This window comes from Canis aureus, chromosome X (assembly GCF_053574225.1).
Source record: "Canis aureus isolate CA01 chromosome X, VMU_Caureus_v.1.0, whole genome shotgun sequence".
Taxonomy (NCBI): Eukaryota; Metazoa; Chordata; class Mammalia; order Carnivora; family Canidae; genus Canis; species Canis aureus.
The window spans coordinates 78,020,807-78,042,140 of NC_135649.1; the positions used below are offsets into that span (position 1 = coordinate 78,020,807).

A 21,334-nucleotide genomic window follows, 5' to 3' on the forward strand; every position below is an offset into this window, starting at 1 on the left:
TGAGCCTCAACAACAGCCCCAGGCTTTGTCATCCAGAACCTCCTGGCTTTGATGGGCAGATGGCACTTCCCTAGGGAGAGGAAAGGTTGAAGGAGGTGTGATTTGTGCCCCTGGCCAGGGATTTCAGGGGAGAGGTGCTGAGGTGATTAAAGAGGGTTTCCTAGAAGCATGATTTCCATATAGGTAAGATTTGAAGGGACCAGAGTCACTGCAGGTGAGAAACCGGGGAAAGGAGAGAAGACCAAAAGCAAAAATGCTGTTATGGATTTGTAGTATGAGGACTAACCAGAGAGGTTGCTGATCAAATGATGCAAAGGCCAAGTAGTGGGGCAGAATTTGGATTTTTGCTTCAAAAGGGAAAAAAGCCCCAAAAGACTTTTTAAAAATTAAGTAAAGTAGGCTAAAGGAAATGTTCTTGGGCAGTTTCTGTGGAAAGTATGCTTGCTGGAGGCAGCACATACACAGAGGCCTCAGTGTGCTGCTGCCAGACCAGCTCCACCCTATACCCCCACACCTCCCAGGAGACCTTGGGGCAGTGCCAGCCCCGCCCACCCCCACACCAGTCAAGCAATAGTCTGTTTTAGCTGCTTAGAAACACTTCCCGCCTGAGTGGTCTCTTCTGCAAGCTGCATATCTTCCTCAAGTGTTTCTGGCAGACACTGCTTTGGTCAAATAATTTCACCCCCACCTCCACCCTACCCCCATATCTGTACCTCAGTTTCTCCATATGTAAAGGGACACTCATTTCTGCCTCTTACAGAGTTGCACTAATATTCTCTAGGACACCAAACTATCTATAACTCCTTAAAGGACAGTTCTGCTCCATCCCTATCCTTTACAAGATTTATCACTGACTCCCTATTCTCCATAGCAAAAGTCTTCACTACCATATGAGCTCCTTGAGCCTGGTATTCAAAATCCTTTATTCTCTAGGCTTACCCACTGCTCCAAACTTCCCTCCATACCTTCTTTACCTGCACCTCTGCCCTAGCTAAATACTTGCTGTTCCTTGAAATACATTCTGTGTTTTCCTGCTGTCTATCCAGAATGCCAATTCTGCAAATAATTGTTGAATGTCTGCTGTGTGTCAGGCCGTATTCTATGCACTGAAGATACAGTAGCAAATGAGACAGACAAAATCCCTGTCCTAAAGGAGCTTACAGTCCATTGGAAAAGACAGACAAGGAAAAAACGAAGTATATGTCAGTTTGTGGATGAGAAGTGTTACAAAGTAAAGAAAGCAGAGCAAGGGAGATACAGAGTAAGTAGGAAGGTGTTATTTTAGAGTAACCAAGAATGTCTCTCTGAGGAAATGACATTTGAACAAAGACCTGAAGGAAGATAGGGTGTAAGACTTGCAAAGATCATGAGGAAGAGTGTTCCAGACTAAGGGAACAGTCATTGCAGAAGCTCTGAGACAGGAGTGTGCTGAACAAATTCAAGAAACAGCAAGGAGGGCAGTGTGGATGGAACAGAATAAATGAGGGAAAGAATAGCAGGATATGAGGTTAAAGAGATGACAGTGAGTGAGACTGTGAAGGGCCCAAGGGCCCCTGGTGAGAACTTTGGCTATTACTCTGAGTTAAGACAGTCACAGAGAGTTTTGAGCAAAGGGACATGGCCTGATTTAGGATTAAAAAGATTTCTCTGACTACTGTAAAGAGAACAGATAATAAGGAGGCAAGGCTTTAAAGAGGGAAGCCAGTTAATAGGTCATTTGTCCAAGCAAGAGATGTTGGTAGTTTCGACTTGGGTAGCAATTGTGGGAGTGGTGAGAAGTAGTCAGATTGTGGATGTATCTAAAGATAGAGCCAAAATTCCCTGATGTATTAGATGTGGAGTATGAGAGGAAGAGGGGAGTCAGGCATGATTCTAAAATTTTTCAGCCAAACAACTATTTCCTGACATAAGGAACACTGGGGAGGAGCAGTTTGTGGAGGTGAGGGAGATACCAGAACTAAGTTCAGGATATATTAAGCTTTAGGTGTCTATTGGAAATTCTAGTGAAAATGTCAAGTAAGCAATTAGGTATGTAAGTCTGGATTTCACAGGACAGGTCCACAAGAGAGATACAGATTTGGAGGTCATCTGCCTATAAATGATATTTAGAGCCATGGGGATAGATGACATCACCCAGAGAGTGACTGTAGAAAGAACAGAGGAGAGGGAGGGGAGGTTGAGAACAGAGTCTTGGAGTATCCCAAAGATTTAGAGGCCAGGAAGAGAAGAAGTCAACAAAAAATATACTAAAAAGTCATGGCCAATGAAGACCATCTATCCAAAGCCTCCCTGTTTTTCAGGCCTAGCACCAAGGCTATCTCTCCTAGGACCCTTTCCTAAAGTCTTGGGGGAAAAGTGCCTCCCCTCTTTGAAGTTTATATTTTATTAGTTTCCTTAGTATCTCATTAGTCTCTCAGTTCTCTGAAGTTCAGGCCCTCTCCCTAGTCAGGCCAGATGCCTTTGCAGGGATTTGCATTTTGCTTTCACAATTTTTACCACTTATACCACTCATCATATTATTTACTTAACATAGATTTTTTAAATAGATATACTTTTTAAGATTATTTAAGTTAGTCTTATCCTAAGCAACAATATCTTTGAGCTCATGGGTTCAATGTGCTAGTTATATTTTAATACATATTAGAGTAGACACATAACTATTATAATAATAATGTTCAGTTGTGTCCCATAACCTTATGTGCCAAAACATGGAGTTAACTCAACACTTCAAGAAATGTAAAAGGCCCAACGCCAGGTCCACCGTATACCAACTGTATGGTTACCATTTCCCTACCTGACAAATGGAGATAATGATAACTGCTTCACCGGATTTTATCTACCTGGCCTCCCCTCTCTTCTCTCCTTCCTTCTCTCACTTCAGTTCTATAGTATTATTTTGCTTTTTCTCTCTTCCTATCCCCCAGCCTTCTCTTCCTTCATATTTTTTTTAAAGATTTTATTTATTTACTCATGAGACACACAGAGAGAGAGAGAGGCAGAGGGAGAAACAGGCTCCAAGCAGGGAGCCCAATGTGGGATTCGGTCCTGGGACTCCAGGATCACGCCGTGGACTGAAGGTGGCGCTAAACCACTGAGCTGCCCCGGCTGCCCATCTTCCTTCATCTTTTTGTTTGTAACTTTCTTTCTATGTTTCTAACTACCTCTTTTTTTCCTTTCTCTGTTTCTATCTCTCTCTTTCCTCTTCTGTTAGGACCATCAACAATAAAGTCCACATTGCAGAAGTCAAAGAGAAGCACCAGGAAAAGAAAATCTATGAGAAAGCCCTTCAGCAGGGAAAGATAGTTGTTCATGTAGGCATCAGGTAAGGGTCCATCCAGTCTGAAATGTGACCAATTTCATCTTAGTTGTGTGATCAGGAACTTACACATGTCATCCCAGTGCCTCAGTTCCTTACCTCTGTAAAATGGGGATAACGATCTCTATAAGATTACATGAACATGATCTAAGTTAATTAATATCCAAACTTGTAAGAAAGTAGGTGTTCAATAAATGGGAGCTTACATCCCCATTTCTACTCTCTTCCTGCCGGCAGGATGTGGCTTTTTTAAGAATTGGCACCCTCCAGTAAGGTTATATTCAAGTGAGATTTTTCTTAATTGAATCCTGTTTCCTGAGTTCCATTCTATTGGCAGAAATGTAGTCTTCATTCAGTGTTTCCTCCCAGCTTCCAGAAGACTTTCACCAAACACAGAAACCTTAGGATTGGCTGCTGCACACTGAGGAGTCAATGGCATATAAACAAGTTTATTCTAAAGCATGAGGAGAGGATGGATATGAGAGGCTATTTGAAGGGAAAGAGGCACTGTGTGTAAATTGAAAACAATTTTTGTAAAACAAATCATTAGCCATTTATTGTTCTATGTTACATTCAGATTTTCACCCACAGAGTTTTCCTTATGTGTAAGCTGCTTGTGAATCAATTTCTCAGGCACAATATTTAGGAGTGTGAATGAGGGAGAGAGATTAAGGAGCAGATGATAAACTATGAGTGAGGGATTTAGTTGAACTGGAAGCCTGGTCAGGTCTGCTGGAGCCAGGGTGGGAGTGGCAGAACTAGGTCATCTATCCATTTTCCTCCCCTGTAAAAGATACCATCCCCTTTCAACTTCCTCCCTTTCATGCCTAAGGAGTGGAAATCAAAGAAGTTCAAATCTCCACTACCTGGCAGTAAGTACAGAAGTGACTTTTTCCCTGGTCTATGAGAGGTTACTGCAGTGGCACCAGGGCCAGTACATGGTGGTGGTGAGCATGAGGCCTGGACAATTGATGACAAGGTTGAGTGTAGAGGTCACAGTGTCAGAAAGAATGGGCATTGTCTATGTTCGCAAATAACCGCTAAGGGCCAATCAACTGTGTACGAATACCCACAGAAGTAGGCCAGCAGCACTACAGGTCAACCATAATATTTGCCTTCCTAAATGGGAAACTGCACTTGGAATTCCCTTTAGTACCACTTATGCCTTGATCACACCACCAAGATTCCTCTGCGTTCAAATGAAGAGTGTAATGTTTGGGCTTTAAGATACTTGTGTTATAAACTTGGTCTGACACTTACAAGATGTGAACAGAGCAAATCCAATAACTTTCCAAGTTCTGAATTCTCTTATGAAAAAATAAAGATTGCAATAGTGGGTGCTGCGTGGGCTCCATAAAATCACATGCTAAAAACACGGAATTTGCAAAAGACAACCTAGTCAAACATGCTTACCTCAAGTGACCATTGAGAATGCAAGAGCAAGGGGCAGACAGTGCAAAGTACAGGCTGCTCTTACAGAAGACATCTCGGGCTGTGAAATGTCATTCAGGGAAATGTCTTGGCTGCCAGCCTTTCTTCATTCATCTACAAATGTTTCAAGAACAGACTGGCTCAAACAGAAACACAGCATTGTCCTTTTTGTAAGATGGGACCACAGGCAAATCACTCAATTGCTCTGCTTCACTTTTCCCACCAATACAATTGGGGAGATGCCATCTCTAGCCCAGGACCATTGTGAGAATTTGAGAAACATTCTTTCCTACAAATCACTGGTACAGAGTAATGTAGATGTGACGATAACTGCCATTGTTAGCGTTATTGAGTACTTACTAAGAACCAAGTGCAGTTCTAAATGCGTTACATAAACGGTCTCATGTAATCCCCACACAAACACTGTCTGTGAAATAGGAGCTATTATCACTCCCGTGCTATGGATGAGGAGACTGAGGTTTAGAGAGTGTGAAGGAACTTGTCCAGGAGTCCACAGACAGCATCTGAGTCCTTGCAGCCTGCACTCTTAAGCCCTAAGCTATAAATGGCAGCTCCCTCCCCCTTCTCCTTAAAGGTTAAAACAGAGGGTAGAGCCAATCCTGTGGGGATAAAACAGAACAAAGACCTCCGAAAGGAAGGAAGCCAAGGGAATGTATGCAAGCAGGCGCCTCAGAGAGTATGGAGGCTCAGTTTGCCCCTAAGCTTCCTGACAGCTGTAGCAGGAAGGAGGGGGGAAGCAGAATTCCCAAGGTCCATTTTCTAGAAAAAAGGAGGCACAGAGACGTGTCTAAATGGACATTTGTCTCGGGTTGAAATTCCAGGAGAGTTGATCTTGTGGCCTGCTCCGCAAACATCCGGGGCCAGAAAATCATCTATGATGATTTTTCATCTATGATGATTTAGTGATGGGCACTAAAAGCCCATTTACACACGTGATTCTGAGAGTCAGAGGCAGAGGGGGAAGAAAACACATGAAATTCTATCCCAGAGGAGAACCTTGCTAGACTGCAACTTCCCACAGCAGTAAGGGGCATGGGAGGGGACTTAGGCCCTGTTTCTGTGTTTGTCTCTCTCCACAGCACACACCACACAGCCCCTGTGGGAAGAGCCCCAGGCCCCTGGTCTACCTGGGGACATGACACTCTTCCAGACACTGGGCCTAGGGATGGATGGCAAGTGAACCAGGGCAATGTTGTGGGCGAGGGTCAGACTTCCAGAGCCTGGAGTGGGGGGTGGGGCAGGGGAGGGCTGGGTCTGTCAGTCTGGGCCTGCTAGAAGAGGCAGAGCAGGAGGAACTGGTTGTGGGATTTGGAGAGGATGATAACACCAGGGCCAGTGGAAGGGTATTTTAGGCAGAAGGAGCAGCAGTGGGTGGTTCAGGGTTTGCTTTTCCCCATGCTCAGATATTGCCCCTTTTGATGTCCCCTTTCCTGGAATTCTGCCTGGAGAGCCCTCCATGCCACCCACCTCAACCCTCCCCACTCATACAGGGGAGGCTGACTCCCCCCATCCACCTGGATTGAGAGAGGGGAGAGAGAGACTTGTGTCTGAATCACCTTCTGCCCAACACTGCAAGACCAGCCTGCCTTCTCCAGCTCAGGTATCATGGCTCACTTTGTGGTCCAGTACGATGTAGTCATGGAGGATGTCATTGGAGATGTGCAGGTGAGGGAGCTGGGAGGAATGGAAGGAACATGGGCTCTGGAGTCAGACAGGACTGGCCGGTAATCCAGCTTCTGCAAGTTGTTCATCTGTTTTTCCTTAGAGATCAGTGGGGACAAGTGAACATGGACAGAATGATGTATGGGGACACAAGACTTCACAGCATGGGAGACACATGTGCTTCCTCTAAGTGTTGGAGACCTGAAACTCTATAGATGGAATAAAACTCCAAATGAATCCATTCCTTTTTAGAGCTTGTTTGGAGGTTCTAGCAGGGGAGCGCAGCTACTCGTATACCCTTGACCGAAGAACGGTCCTCCTCTATGGGGGATGGTTGTCCTCTTCCACTGAGCTCACAGCTTCGGGAGGGACGCACATGGAGTGGTGAGGGAGGAAGGGGACACCCGCCTAGCCAGCCAGATCAGCCTAATCAACCCTGGCAATCAATGGGGTGACAGATGTCGCAGCCAGATCGCCCTCACATCCGAATCCATTCCTTTTTAAAAAGATTTTATTTATTTGTTTGTTTGAGAGAAACAGAGAGAGAGTGAGAGCGAGCCTGGGCACACAAGAGCAGGAGCAGGGGGAGAGGAAAGGGCAGAAGGAGAAGCAGACTCCCTGCTGAGGGGGGGTGTGTGGGGGCACAACACAGGGTTATGACCTGAGCCGAAGGCAGATGCTTAACCAACTGAACCACCCAGGCGCCCCGAAATGAATCCATTCCTAATCGAATCAAGTTATAGACCACTCTTAACAAGTCCTTTTGCAAAGTGAACCATTGGCCAGTGTAATTGGATTCTCACACTCATGGGACTCTTATTACACTTTCTGCAGCTCTGATGCTCTCATGTTCCCTCAGGCTTTCTTGCCGTCTCTAAGTTTTAAAAATTCTTTTTGCCTCACCTGAGCCATCTGCCTAAACAGGGAGCCCTTAATTCAGAGCTCACACATTCATGAGGAATATGCAGAGATCCCATGCTCTGCCAGAGGGGTAGAGCATGGAACCAAAACCCTTGGCCTGACAGCAACAACTGCATAGAAACCTGAGATGTCTGATCCCAGCCTGCCTTTCCTGCCATACCTCTCACCGCCTGCAGTGCATAAACCACCCTCTAGCTACTCCACACCACACCACACCACACACCACACCACACCACACCACACCACACCACACCATACCACACCACACCACACGCCTTTCTTCACAATACCCAAATTTGCCACTCATTTCTGTCTGAGCATTTGTTCATACTATCTGCTGCCCTGGGAATGTCTTCTCCCTCCTTTCTCCGCTGGTCAGGGTGGGTCCTCGTCCCTGAAAACCTTGCTCAAATGCCACCTCTCTGATGACCCCAGCCCACTGACAATTCCTCCCTCTGCTCTAGGCTAATATAGTGCTTTGGTAACACCTCTCTCCATGCACATATTTACTCATTCGTTCATAAGTAGATACATTGCCACCAAGCAGAGCTACCCTAGCTCAGTCCTGTCCTCATTGACTCTAGGAAGTCAGAAATGAGGTGGACACAACCCCTCCTCTTCCTTTGGAATGTTCCAGTCCTGAAGCAGCCAGATACATAGAGCTATGGCAGTCATAAAAGGTTCTGAGTGCTGTGTATAAACTGTAATGGTTATGTGTGGATACCACTGAGGAGTGTTTCAGGAAAGCCTTCCTAAAGGAGCTGGCCTTTAAATTAGCCTGGGAAAATATGAATAGACTCCACCTCTGGGTCGATGGGGTGAAGGGAATAGCACGCAGAGAGAGTGGGGGGTGCAGTATGTGCAGAGGCACAGAGGTATGGTACAGCCCTTTGTGGAGGGGGAATAAAATACTTCACCCTCTCAAAATAGGAGCTGAGGGTACCCTGCCAGTAGGTGGCAGCAGGGGCCTCGACCTGGTGGTGTTCTAGCATGTGGGTGTGTTAATTGAGGTATTTGTCTGCTTCTCCCTTCTTTACCTTCTTGACCATTGCCTGGAGTAGAAATACAATTAGAACAGATGGAATTAGGCACTAAATAGTTAGACAGATACTGCCGTTTACTGTGTGCCCTGCCTCCTGCATCCTCTAACGAGAACCCTTCAATTGACCTCCCATTCCTGCTTGAGTATGCCTGTCTTTCAAAGCCCAGCATGTTCACCCCTTCATTCATTCAGTTGGGACTCCCTAGGTACCTGATATGCTTCATGCCTACTGCTGGCTGATGTGGGGAACCCTGAAGTGAATCACACACAGATCCTATCCGTCGTCAACAAAGAGACACAAAAGATGAGAAGTGTTCTTTCAATGACAACACAAGGTAAGACAGATGCCATCATGGGGGAAGAAGGTGGTCAGGGAGGGCTCCGTGGCAGAAGTAAAGACTGACGTGGGTTAAAGAGTACAAAAAGAAAAAAAGAAGTGTACCAAACTGGGAGGGGGGCTGTGAAAAGGGAAAGACATTCTAGACAACTGGGGGCTGCATGATTCAGGGGATGAAGGCCAGAAATATCCAGGGGGTGTTTGGGGAGCCTCAAGTAGGTTGGAGTTCCTGGAGCATGGATTTGAGGCACAAGAAATGGTTAAGAGGTGAGACTGAAGGCTACAGCAGGGGCATGATATGGAACATGGAATGTGTCTTGAAGGTGACAAGGGAGCCATGAGAAGGAATGACATAATGGGGTTTGAGTTTAGAAAGACCAGACTGAGCAGCTGCTCCAAAGATGTATAGATGGGAGGGGCCACAATAGAAGCAGCGGAACCAAAGAGAAAGAAGTCCCGAATTTGGGTTTTGTGAGTTTGGGATGGAGAGGAAGGGCGGACCCGAGATATATCCAGCAGATTAAACCAGCAGGAATTGGTGGCTGGTTGGATGTGCCCCTGGGAGTGAGGGGCACAGGAAGATTTAGGGATGACCCTCAGGTTTGTATCTGGAGTGGCCATGTGGATGATAGGGTCTGTAAATGACAAAGGCACACAAGGGCAGGATGGCGGAAATATATGAACTCATTGTTTGGGCAGAATACATTGGAGGCATCTTCAGACATCCATGGGGATGGGTCCAACAGTGAGCAGCTATGCAATTGTGGAGGGGGAAGAGTGGAGAGCATTGGACTGGAGAAAGAGGTCTTAGGTCATTGTGGAGATTCAGAGACTGAAAGTACGGGAGTTAGGGAAGTGACCCAGGGAGAATGTATTGAGCCAGAAGAGCAGATCCAGGATGGCAACTGCTAAGTTAGCACAGCTTCCCAGTCCAGCAGCTATTGATCTCCTCAGCTCTCAGGGTGTGCAGCCCCACCAGCTGCCAGCAGTCTGCTCAGAGCTCTATATCCCCACCACTTCCCTCCATTGTGCTACACCAGCATAATCATTTTCTTTGCATGCCATGGCTGAAAAAGTATCAGGAAGCACTGCTTAAGGGACAGAGGGAGAAAATGGAGCTCAAGAAAGAGACTGAAGCAAATGGGCCAGAGAGCTGGTAGGAGGATAAGGAGAGTTCACCACTTCAGATTCCCAGGACAAAGGATTCTTCTTGGGACCAAAAGTGATCGATCAGCAATTGCAAAATACATCAGGGAGATGCAGTCCAATAAGAATCAAAATACACCCACTAAGTTTGGAAACCAACTTGTTATTGTTGCCTTTAGTGAGAAAAGAGTCAGTGTGTGGTGAGGGCTGAAGCCAGTCTGTGGTGTGGAAAGCAATAAGCTGGAGGTGAGGAGACCACTGTAGGTGATGATTTAATTACCTTGGCATGCTGTAGGGATTAGAGAAGATGGTTTGAAGTTCTGATGGGATTGGAGCCAATGGGGATTGTCCTAATGGATGGAAAAGACACACAACTTTTCATACTCTAAAGAAGACCCAAGTAGCATGTGTGGGGCAGGTCAGAGAGAAGGGTCTGACCAGTGGAGGAGGTGCTGGAGGCTGGGAGTGCATGGGGTCCAGGACAGGACTGTTCTGTCCTTAATAGAGGAAGTGGTGTATGGGTGTGTGAACCCTGTGCAAGAGTGTGGTGGGCGGTCCAAGGGGCATGGCCTGGTGCCCTTAATTTTCTTCATTAGGAAGGAAAGGAAATATTTCCTGAAAGTGAGGTGGCATGGCAGCTGAGGGGAGCGTGAGAGGTTGGTGACCTGGGTCATGCCTCTGGCTTATAGGATGTGAGGTGTGAGGCCACCAGGGAGCCTGGGACCATGAAGAGATAGGAATGTGATATTTCCGGAAACTCTCACCTACCCAGGTTATGGGAGGAATAGCAGGGCAGCTGGGCTCTGCCGTGGGCTTGGGCAGTTGCAGGGTGGACGACTCAGGCTTTGGAGACCTGCTGTAGAGTGCCAGGAGAAAGTGGAGACAGAGCCTGCACATGCACTTGTGAATTAACTCAAAGGCTGGAGTGGAGGGGAGGAGGTAGTATGTCCAGCCTTGTGATCAGAGAGTACCTGAATGGCAGAGAGGAGAACAAAGCTGGTTGTCCCAAGGCAGCGCTTCCTTCTGGCTACTGAGCAGCACAGACCCTCAGCAAGCCCCATACTTCCCTAGGCTGAGCTGACACTGGTCCTGGGGGCCCTCCCAGCTCCCCCCTCCACGTCCCTCAGCTGTTCCAGCCTCCAGGCTCTGCAGAGGGAAGATGGAGTAGGGGGAGGGGGCCAGCAGCCAATCACATCCTTGGCAGCCCAAGGCATCTGCACCTGGTCTAACCAATCCCCTCTGAACAAACAGCTTGCTCAGCCTCTGCTCCCTCCTTCCCTGCCTACTCTGCCCAGCAACAGCAGGAAAGAGGTTTAAGGAGGAGAGGGAGGCCCTGCAAACTCCCAGCCCCTGGCAGCAATGGAGCTGGGCCCCTGGCTCACTCTATAGAGGGAGGTTAAAACAATACTTACAGTTCCTGGAGCCCAGGCAAAATGTCCCCAGGGGCTCTCAAGACTGTGCAAGTCAGCTCTCATGGACAGGAACTCACATATTACAGAGATCCTGATCCTTGGAGCCTTGGGCCACAAGCCAGTCTCATTCACTCCACAGCTCTGGGGCAGGCCCTGGGCTGACAGCCTGAACAGCAGAGACACAGTTCTGTCAGAGCAGATGGACACTGACACAAACAATCACACAGATGCCTATTTAACTAGAAACAGAGTTAAAGCCTACGAAGGAGAAAAAAAAAAAAAAGGCAGGGTGTTCCATAGGAGAATAAGAGGGAACCTGATAACCTGATTTAGACCGTCTCTCATGGTTCCTGTTGGTTTCACTTCTTTTTGTCAAGATTTGCGAGGACTATTTTATTCATTACTTTGCCCCCAGAGGCCTCCCACCTGTCAAGAGAAACATGGTATTCGTTATTGACGTGAGCGGCTCCATGTTTGGTACTATGATGAAGCAGATAACAAGGACTCTGCAGACCTTTTGTAGCTTGTTTTAGAAGGCTCAGAAAGCAGAGAGTGCTGGAACAGTGGTCCTCTGGGACCAGAGACTCTACCTCCCATCACTCTTGGATCTTATAGGCCAAGGCCTACCCAAAGGTCCTGGAACCTTGCACATCAGGAGCCATGAAGACCTGAAATCACAGAGTACTAGAAACGTTGAACATGGGACAACGGGACTGTAAATAAACATCAAGGGCCTTAGCCACAAAACTTCAGATCTCCAAGGGGCCCAGAGTCATAGAACCTTCAAGCTGGAGAACTCTGGTGTCATAAAGCCTGAGTCAACAAATAAAAATAAAACCACAGTCAATTTAGACTCTGAACCTTCCACAGGCCACAGGTTGGTTTTGTCTTCTGTTGTTTATTTTACTTCACAGCCAGAAAAATACAGTGCACTGGCATTGTAGTGCTTAGAGACTACAGAGTCCTGGGTCCATCTAGATTTAAATATTGTAGCCCTTCTACCAGAGTGCCCTTAAAACGGAAAACTGGAGCCATAGGCCAAAGAGATTTTGAGCTTAGAGCCTGAATCTATAAAGTTCTGGAAGCAGTATTTTGAACTACAGTACTCTGGGATTCTAGAATTATAATGTTCAAGTGACCTGGAGCAGTATGGTCTATGTGCCTTGAAATTTTGAACCATAGAGCCCACAGGACCTAAGGCTACTAACTTGTATTTTACCAGAGTGTAACCAAACTGGGGGAAGGGAAATATCGAGAGCTGTCTTTTTGTAGTCTTAAGTGTAGGGGAAAGAAAATACCCAATTCCAAACTGTCTAGCCTTCCTATCTCATCTAGAGTCAGGAAAAAGCTGAGGAGCACTTGTGGAGGTCATGTTTCAGGGGCATAGGTGCCCTAAAAGACCGAGACCGAAGCATAGAACTATGAAATGCTTCTCCTTCCCTCACAGTATCACCACATGCACTGCATTCCTGTATAACAACAGGAGATTACAGCTGAGGGTACTGGAAGCCTAGGCTCTTCAGGAAAGAATATCCTGAGAAACCCAAGACAACAGAGGAGTCGAAAACAAGGACCCTAGAAGAAATTTTAGCCTCTGACACATGCAACTGTAGCAACTAGCAAGCACGATTGAATTACTCACCAGGTAATCTCAAATCACACAAAATCTCACACTTAAAGTTCTTTTTATGTGATACATCATGTCTGCTTTCACCAAATACTTACAAGCCATGCCCAAATGAAAAAGCATGGTCTGAAAAGATAAATCAACCATCAGAACCAGACTGATATGGTAGAGAAATGATTAGACCTGGAATTTATAACAGCTATGACTAATATGCTAAGGGCCCTAAGTGTGAAAAGTGGGCAACATGCAAGAACAGATGGGAAATGCAAGCAGAGATGGATACCCTAAGAAAACCAAAAGTAAGTGCTAGAAATAGAAAATGCTGTAACAGGAATAAAAAATGCCTTTGATGCGGGCTCATTAGGAGACTGATCATGGACAAAAAGCAAGTCAATAAGCTTGAGGATATGTTAATAGAAACTTCCCAAACTGAAAAGCCAAGAGAAAAAAAGAACGCAAAACAAAGTAAAACAGAAGAGAGTATCCAAGAACTGTGTACAATTACAAAAGTATAGCATATGTGTAATGGGAATACCGGAAGGAGAAGAAAGAAAGTAACAGAAGAAATAATCGAAGGAATACTGGATACAAATTTTCCAAAATAAATGACAGCCACTGAACCACAGCTCTAGGAAGTTCAGAGAACACTATAACAGGATTAGTACCAAAAAAATCTACACATAGGCCTATCCTATTCAAACTGCAGAAAATCAAAGACAAAGTTCTTTAAAAAGCCCATAGAAAATATCACCTTACTTATACAGGAACAAGAATAAGAATTATATTGGATTTCTCTTGAAAAACCATGCAACAAAAAGAAAGTGAACTATGTAACGCGCTGAAGGAAAAAAAAAAGAGTGTTAGAAAAAGGAATAAATTAAGGTTAAACAATAGTCTTTTCTTTTTAAATTAATTGATCTAACAAAAACAGTTTGCTCAAAATAATTATAGAAATAATGTGTTCAGTGAATACAGCTTATTGATAAGTGAAATTAGTGACAGCAATGTTATAGAAGAGACAGGAGGGATGAACTGGGAATATTCTATCACAGGATACTTGCACCACACACGAAGCTGTATAGTGTTTTTTTTTTTTTTTTGAAAGTGGACTTGGATTAGTTGCAAAAGCATATTCCACATTCTAGGGCAAACATTAAGAAAAAAATTAAAAACATAATGGATATGCTAAGAGACAAGAGAAAATGAGATCATATCAAATACTCAGTTAAAACCACAGAAGACAGAGAAAGAGTAGTAGACTGAAAAAAAGGAAGGAAGAAAGGAGGAAGGGAGGAGGATGGATGGAAGGAAGGAAGAAGAAACACAAATAGAAAACAGCAAATAGAAAACAGTTAAAAATATGGCAAATATTAGTCTAACTCTAACAGTAATCATGTTAACCGTGAATGGTCTAAATACACCAATCAAGAGACAGAGACTATCAGTGTTGATTCAAACAAAACAGAACATAACAAAAACAAACAAACCATAATCAGACCAATTATGTGTTGTCTACCAAAAACCCATTTTAAACATAAACACACAGATGGATTAAAAGTAATGGTATGGAAACAAAAGACATACCATGCTAACACGAATCCTAAAAATCCTGGAGGAGCTATATTAATTTCAGACAAAGTAGACTTTACAGCAAGCAAATTATCAGGGATAAAGAGACCATTGTATAAAGGAACAAAAAGCAAATTTCCCTGACAGATAACATGCTGCTCGATCTCTTGGTATATATGGCATCACCTGCATGGAAGATCTATCTGATTCACAAGATCTATACTACTGTAAAGTGTTTCAAAGAAGCAAAAACCTTCCTGTGGCCCTTCAAATGATCTTCTCCATGAAGTGGAATGAAGGTGTGGATGCCAGCAATAGGGAAAACCAGATCAACAGGCCTATTAGAAGGATAAACTAAGGTATCTACCATCATTATTTCTGCAATTTGGCCAGTTAACAAACAATGACTACTTTCAAACTGAAAAAAAAATCTTATATAACTATAATTACATAATGACTCCCCAAGAAGACGCGACAATCCTTAATGTGTAATGCACCTAGCAATAGGATGTCAAAATACATGAGGCAAAAAGTGATAGGACTGCACGGAGAAATAGACAAAACCACTGTTATAGTTAGAGACTTCAGCTCCTTCTGTCATAAATGGACAGATCCAGCAGGCAGAAAATCAGTAAGGACATAGTTTAAGTGAACAGCACCATCAATCATTTGGATCTAATTGACATCTACACAATACTTCATCCAACAACAGCACAGTACACATCCATCTCAAGCTCACGTGGAATATTTGCCAGGATAGACTGCATTGTGGGCCATAAAACACGACTTAACAAATTTGAAAGAATAGAAATCATACAATAAATATAGGCTCTCAGACCAAGTGGAATTAAACTAGAAACCAAAAACAGAAAGGTAGCTGGAAAATCTCAACAGACTAAGCAACACACTTCTAAACATGTAATCTGCCTCTGGTTAACAGGAGAGTCTCAAGAAGGGTCATCATGTTCTATGTTGCAGTCCTCTGAATGAAAACGAATGAATGGTTAAATCCTTAAAACTATACAACCCTTAGGCCTTAGTACCTTGTATAGAAATAACCTTTCAATCTTGAGCAAGACCTGAGCTCCCTATTCGAGAATGTGTGACCTAATCTATACCCTGAGCTCGTCCTGTGGCATGAAAGACTCTGATCCACTTAAAAGCATTCAAGGCATCTTCTATCCATTTAAGACGTAGAGAATGGTGGGCCACAAAGTGGTATTTCCTGTTGTCTCTGAAATCTATAGCAACGTAAAAATTGGAAAGCATAAGGTTTAACACCTCCAAAATATGGATTTGAGCCCCTGGCTCATCAGTGACACACATCATGTGTGACGTTGAGCAAGTCACTCCACCTTTCTGAGCCTCAGTGTTGTCACTTATAAAATGGGTATGATATTAGTACCTTTGTCATTGTGTTGCTATGACAATTAAATGAGCTGATGCATCTAAATATTTAGCACAGTGCCTGGAACATAACAAGTGCCCTATAAGTGGTACCTAATATGAGAACCTACATCCCCCATTCCCTGAACCTGCTGTGTGCCTAGCCCTATGCTAGGTATTGTCATCAGGAAGGGAGCTAATAGGAAGAAGCATCCTAAGCCCTGTTCTCAGAGGGCTCAATATCTGTGTGGGAAACGAAAATATTCCACATACAACAGCCAGCGAACCATCTGGGACAGGGAATATCTGGGTGCCAGGGGCATGGGTCAGAGTAAGCAATCAAAGAAGTGCTGCCCAGAGAAGGAGCAACTGAAGGAACAGTGAAGATATGAATATGTAAAGGAGAAGGGGGTGGGGGAAGGTCTGTTATCTAAAGGGCACAACAAGAGCAAAGATGTGGAGAAAAAAACCACACAGAATCTGGGGTTTTCTGGGGGCTGATGAGAAGGTCAGCCTGGAAGAAATGGAAGGTGAGGTGGAAGAACAGATTACTTAGGACAGAACCAAAGTATGCCAATTCACAGGAAGGAAGTTATAAAGACCTAGAATCATAAAACTCTTAAGCTTTAGGGTCCCGGAATCACTGTATCCTGGGTCATGGGGTCCAGGAACCATGGAACACACAGGATCCTAGCACCCTGAAAGCACAGAGTTTGAGAATTTTTTTTTTTTATGATAGTCACAGAGAGAGAGAGAGAGAGGCAGAGACACAGGCAGAGGGAGAAGCAGGCTCCATGCACCGGGAGCCTGATGTGGGATTCGATCCTGGGTCTCCAGGATCGCGCCCTGGGCCAAAGGCAGGCGCTAAACCGCTGCGCCACCCAGGGATCCCGAAAGCACAGAGTTTGAACCTTCTAGTCCACCACTGTCTAACAGAACTACCTGACGATGGAAATGTTCTAAAGTTCTGAGGTGTCCAATTTGGTAGCCACTGCTCTGCAATAACCGTCACATGGTTATGGGACACTTGAAATGCGGCTACTGCCAAGTAAAGAAACAGACTTTAACGTTTTCCTTTAACTTACATTGAAATAGCTACGTGTGGCTAAGCAGTTACCATTGGACAGTGCAATTCTAGGCTTAGAGCCATAGGGCCTCTAGCATGTCGACCTGAGAATTCTAGATTTACAGAGTGTTGGAGTCAGAGTCTTAGAGCCATACGACACTTAGGCCTTAGTACCTCACATAGAGATAACCTTTCAGTCTTTTTTTTAAAAAAGATTTTATTTATTTATTCATGAGAAACCCAGAGAGAGAGAGAGAGAGAGAGAGGCAGGGCAGAGACACAGGCAGAGGGAGAAGCAGGCTCCATGCAAGGAGCCCGACGTGGGACTTGATCCCGGGACTCCAGGATCCTGCCCTGGGCCTAAGGCGGGCGCTAAACCGCTGAGCCACCTAGGGATCCCCCAACCTTCCAGTCTTGAGCAAAACTTCAGGCCTTGGTCCACCCCCTTCACTTCATCCACATCCCACAAACTAACAAGGCCATGAATGTGATCCTTGGTGACCTGCAGGCCGACTACTTCAACATCATCACCTTTTCTGATTCGGTTAGTGTCTAGAAAGCTGGAGGCTCCATCCAGACTACTATCCAGAATTATCCACAGCACCAAGGACTACCAGGCCACATGGAAGCTGATGGTTGTAAGTGTTAGACCTGGCCACTCAAATGGATGGGCTGTGGTAATGTGAGGAGTTCCTTTTTATTTTTTATTTAGTTTTTAACTTTATTTTTTCTATTTTAAGGAGGCCCCACACCCAATGTGGGGCTCAAACTCATGACCCTGAAATTAAGAGTCACATGCTCTACCATCTGAGCCAGCCAGGCACCCCAGATGTGGGGAATTCTCAAAATGCTCCCTTCATTCCCCATCCACCTCACCTCTCACAATACCTGAAATATCACTATTATGTTTTCTACAAATATGTCCCTTCATCTTCTGTGTTCTTTTTCCTAGTAGAAAGAACATAGTTCTATGTATTTTAGGGTACATTCTTCCTTGGCTCTGAGTTTCTCTTTAAAGCACATACTCAGGAGAATTTGCCAAAAATGTTTAAAATCAATAATCTACATACTTATTTCCAAGCATTTGGTCAAGCTTTTGAGCAAAATCATCTCTCAGAAAAGTACCGAAGTCTCCCCAATCAAACACCTCCCGTCAACTCATCCATTTTTTCCCCCTGTAGCATGGAGGTGAGGTTGCTATCCTTGGGGAGCTGCCTGTCTGACTAGAGGATTAGATATCCCCCCAGGAAACAGGCAAATCGTAGTCTGAGACAGGGCGTGATAAAAGCCAAGAACATGTGGGCCCCACTGTCAGATCTCAGGGAGCCTGTGTCGGGGTGGGGGAGCTGGGAAGGATAAGCAGCAGAAAAAGTCTGAACAAGGATAATGAGAAATTCCTGAGCCAGAGAGGTTGGTGAGGTGCCCAGTGTGTCTGCAATGGGAAAAATAACCAGAAATAACCAGAAAAGATGGTCTCACAGTCTGCTTCCCACTTAGGGACCAACATCAAAGCAGCTCTGCTAAACCACAGCAACCAGGAGACTGCACGGGGACCCAATGTGGGGAGGACCCCTCTCATCACCTTCCTGACAGATGTGGAGCCCACAGCCAGTGTGATGACGCCCAGTGTGATCCTCTCCAACATCTGACAGGCGCTGGGCAACAGGGTGTCCGTTTTCAGTTTGGCCTTTGGGGATGAGGCTGACTTCCCACTGAAATGTCACCTATCCCTGGAGACACGGAGAGCAGCCCGGTGCATGCACGAGGACACTTGACACAGCCCTACAGCCGGTGGAGGACCTCTCCGAGGAGATCTCCATGCCTCTGCTGGCAGACATGCATCTGGACTACCTGGGCGGCTTGGTAGGGGCCTCCCCTTGGGCCTTTTCCCCCAATTACTTTGGCGGCTCAGAGCTGGTGGTGGCAGGACAGGTGCAGGCAAGCAAGCAGGAACTGGGCATCCAGGGTCAGCTTCTTGTGGCCTGCTACAGCGAGGCAGCCGCCAACAGCAGCCAGAAGAACTTTGGTGTCCCAGGGGAGCCAGCCTACAACGTAGCCCACTCACCTGCTGCCTACCTCTGGGCCTACCTCACCATTGGAGAGTTGCTGGAGGCATGCTTCCAGGCCCGTGACACCACCGCTTGCCACCTGCTGGCAGCCAAAGTCCCCAGCCTGTCCCTTGAATATGTGAACTTTGTCACATCTCTGACTTTACTGGTCGTGCAGCCCAAGGATGCAAGTGGGAAGGCCAGGATACAGACTTCCACTGCAGCTGGACCAGGCACCATCATGCCCTCATCCACCAGCAGGCATGGCCTAAGGACAGGCACAACCCAGTCAGCCCTGGTATCCAGGGTCTCTCCCAAATCAAGGCTTGTGAAACCAAGGTTCTAGTTATCCTCAACTACTCCTGCCTCCACAAACATTATACCCAGTTCCAAGGAGTTGGAGCCACTGGGCCAGAGCCCTAGTACCCTATCCACCCCAGCACACCCAAAGCCCAAACATCCAGCACAACACGATCCTGGCACTTTGGTTCAACCAAGTCTCAGAACAACAACTGCTACCTTTGTGCCCTCAAATGCTGGCCCCTTCTTGCTTCTGAAGCCCAGTGTACCATCACACCAGTATCCTGGTGCCCTATCCCCATGAATTCCAAGACACAAGTCCCACCTCTGAATCCTGGCACCTTATCCCAGGCCAAAGCTGGCACTATCAAACCTGTTATTCCACTGCACTCCGAACCTGGTGCTCCATCACAACCCAAACTGGATGGTCTATCACACCCCCAACCTGGGGTACTCATATCACAGTCACCCAAAAGGCTGCCACAGCCCAAGCCTGGAGTCTCCACACTTCAGATCCCCAAGTGCCTATAACACACTAGACCAAAGGTTCCTGCTCACCAGACCCCAAACAATCGGCCACACCCTAAACCCAGGGTTCTCTCATGTAAGACCTCCAAAATCCCATCACCTCTTAAACCTAGTAGCCCACCTCCCCCCAAATTACCCAAGCTTATCATTTCCCAATCCTAGGACCCCACTACCCAATAAACCCAAAACCCCATAACCCCCCAAACCTGCCAGACCTGCGTCCCCACCTCTTCAGGATCCAAGCACATCCACGAGCACAACCTCAAGTCCCGCAAGTCCCAGCAGTACCATGATCACTTCTGTCCCTGGAGAACACCTCTCTATTCCCTTTGACCTCACCCTGCCCTCTCTGCTGCCCCAAGGAACCTCTGGCATCAGCATGACCTGCTTCTGGGGCCCCAAAGCACCACACAAATTCTGGGACCATCTGTGTCAGAAGACCCAACAGTGATCCTACCCAGCAGCTCTGGTCTTCTGCTGGAAGGCAGCTGCCCAAACCTGCCAGTCTTGCTGCCTTCTAGCACCCTCCCTGATGTAGAGAGCCTGCTCCATCTCCCTGAGGAGCTAGAGCTGCCGCATGAGTCAGTGGTGGAGTCCGTGTTCATGGAGTCCTTGAACCCACCAGCTTTCCATACCTTTCTCCCTCTTGACGAAGATGGTGAGTGCCATGGGCAAGAGGTCAAGCCATGGCGGCAGGGGGCGGGGGAGGTATGAATGGGGAGCTCCGGGAACTGGTAGCATACAAGGCATTCTGCAGATTCTAGTGATAACCCAGTTGCCTGCTTGCTTGCTTTGAGGCTTCAAATCAGCTATTTAACCTCTCTGGGCCTCAGTACATAAGCACAGAATTAGAGGCTTTGAGGGAGGAGGGATGTTAAGACTGGGAAGGCTAAACAGAAACAAACTGGTCAAGCTGTGGTTTTGACATTTGCTTTGTTGGACAAGAGAATTGCTCATGCGTCTCAAGCAGGGTAGGGATACAGGGTTATAAATGGAAGCATCACTGGGCAAGGCAAGTCTGCTTAGTTCTTTTGTGCTCTGTAAACAGCCCTGTTTAAGGAGAGGGGTATAAACACTGGAAAAGATAATTATCTTTAAATTTCCCAAAGACTGTGACGCACTAACTGTTAACATTTTCTAGCCCTTCCGATGTGAAAGTACCGCTCTACATATTGTACTTGTAAGTCCCTCATTTACTACACACACACACACACACACACACACACACACACACACACAAACCCTGTTAATAACTGCATTTTACTCATTGGTAAGCTGAAGCACAGTGAAGTGAAGTAACTTATTCCATGTCACACAACTAGTAAGAGATTTGGACCTACATGATTTGGTCCCAGACTGAATGTACTCCACCCCTCCATTGTTCTGTCTTCCTAAGAAGAGCAATATTTCCTGGGTGACCTCATAGGGCAGGATTAGAGCCAGTCGATGGTGGCAGTAAATCACAGGGATATAAATTTGGGCATGAGATCCTTCACATGCCCCTCTCCCTCACCACCCACCA

General features: G+C 46.0%; 1 protein-coding gene across 1 annotated transcript in view; it reads left to right on the top strand.

The window, feature by feature from the left end:
* The window catches only part of ITIH6 (inter-alpha-trypsin inhibitor heavy chain family member 6), a 34,264-nt gene extending 13,249 nt beyond the window's left edge, over window positions 1–21,015 (top strand). Inside the window, 10 exon segments of the mRNA XM_077889891.1 lie at window positions 3,212–3,322; window positions 4,149–4,263; window positions 6,284–6,433; window positions 11,666–11,773; window positions 17,397–17,574; window positions 18,434–18,708; window positions 18,710–19,579; window positions 19,582–19,935; window positions 19,937–20,158; window positions 20,161–21,015. Coding sequence (XP_077746017.1) covers window positions 3,212–3,322; window positions 4,149–4,263; window positions 6,284–6,433; window positions 11,666–11,773; window positions 17,397–17,574; window positions 18,434–18,708; window positions 18,710–19,579; window positions 19,582–19,935; window positions 19,937–20,158; window positions 20,161–20,526 — 2,749 coding nt within the window. The 3' untranslated portion in view covers window positions 20,527–21,015.
* The last annotated feature ends 319 nt before the right edge of the window (window positions 21,016–21,334 follow it).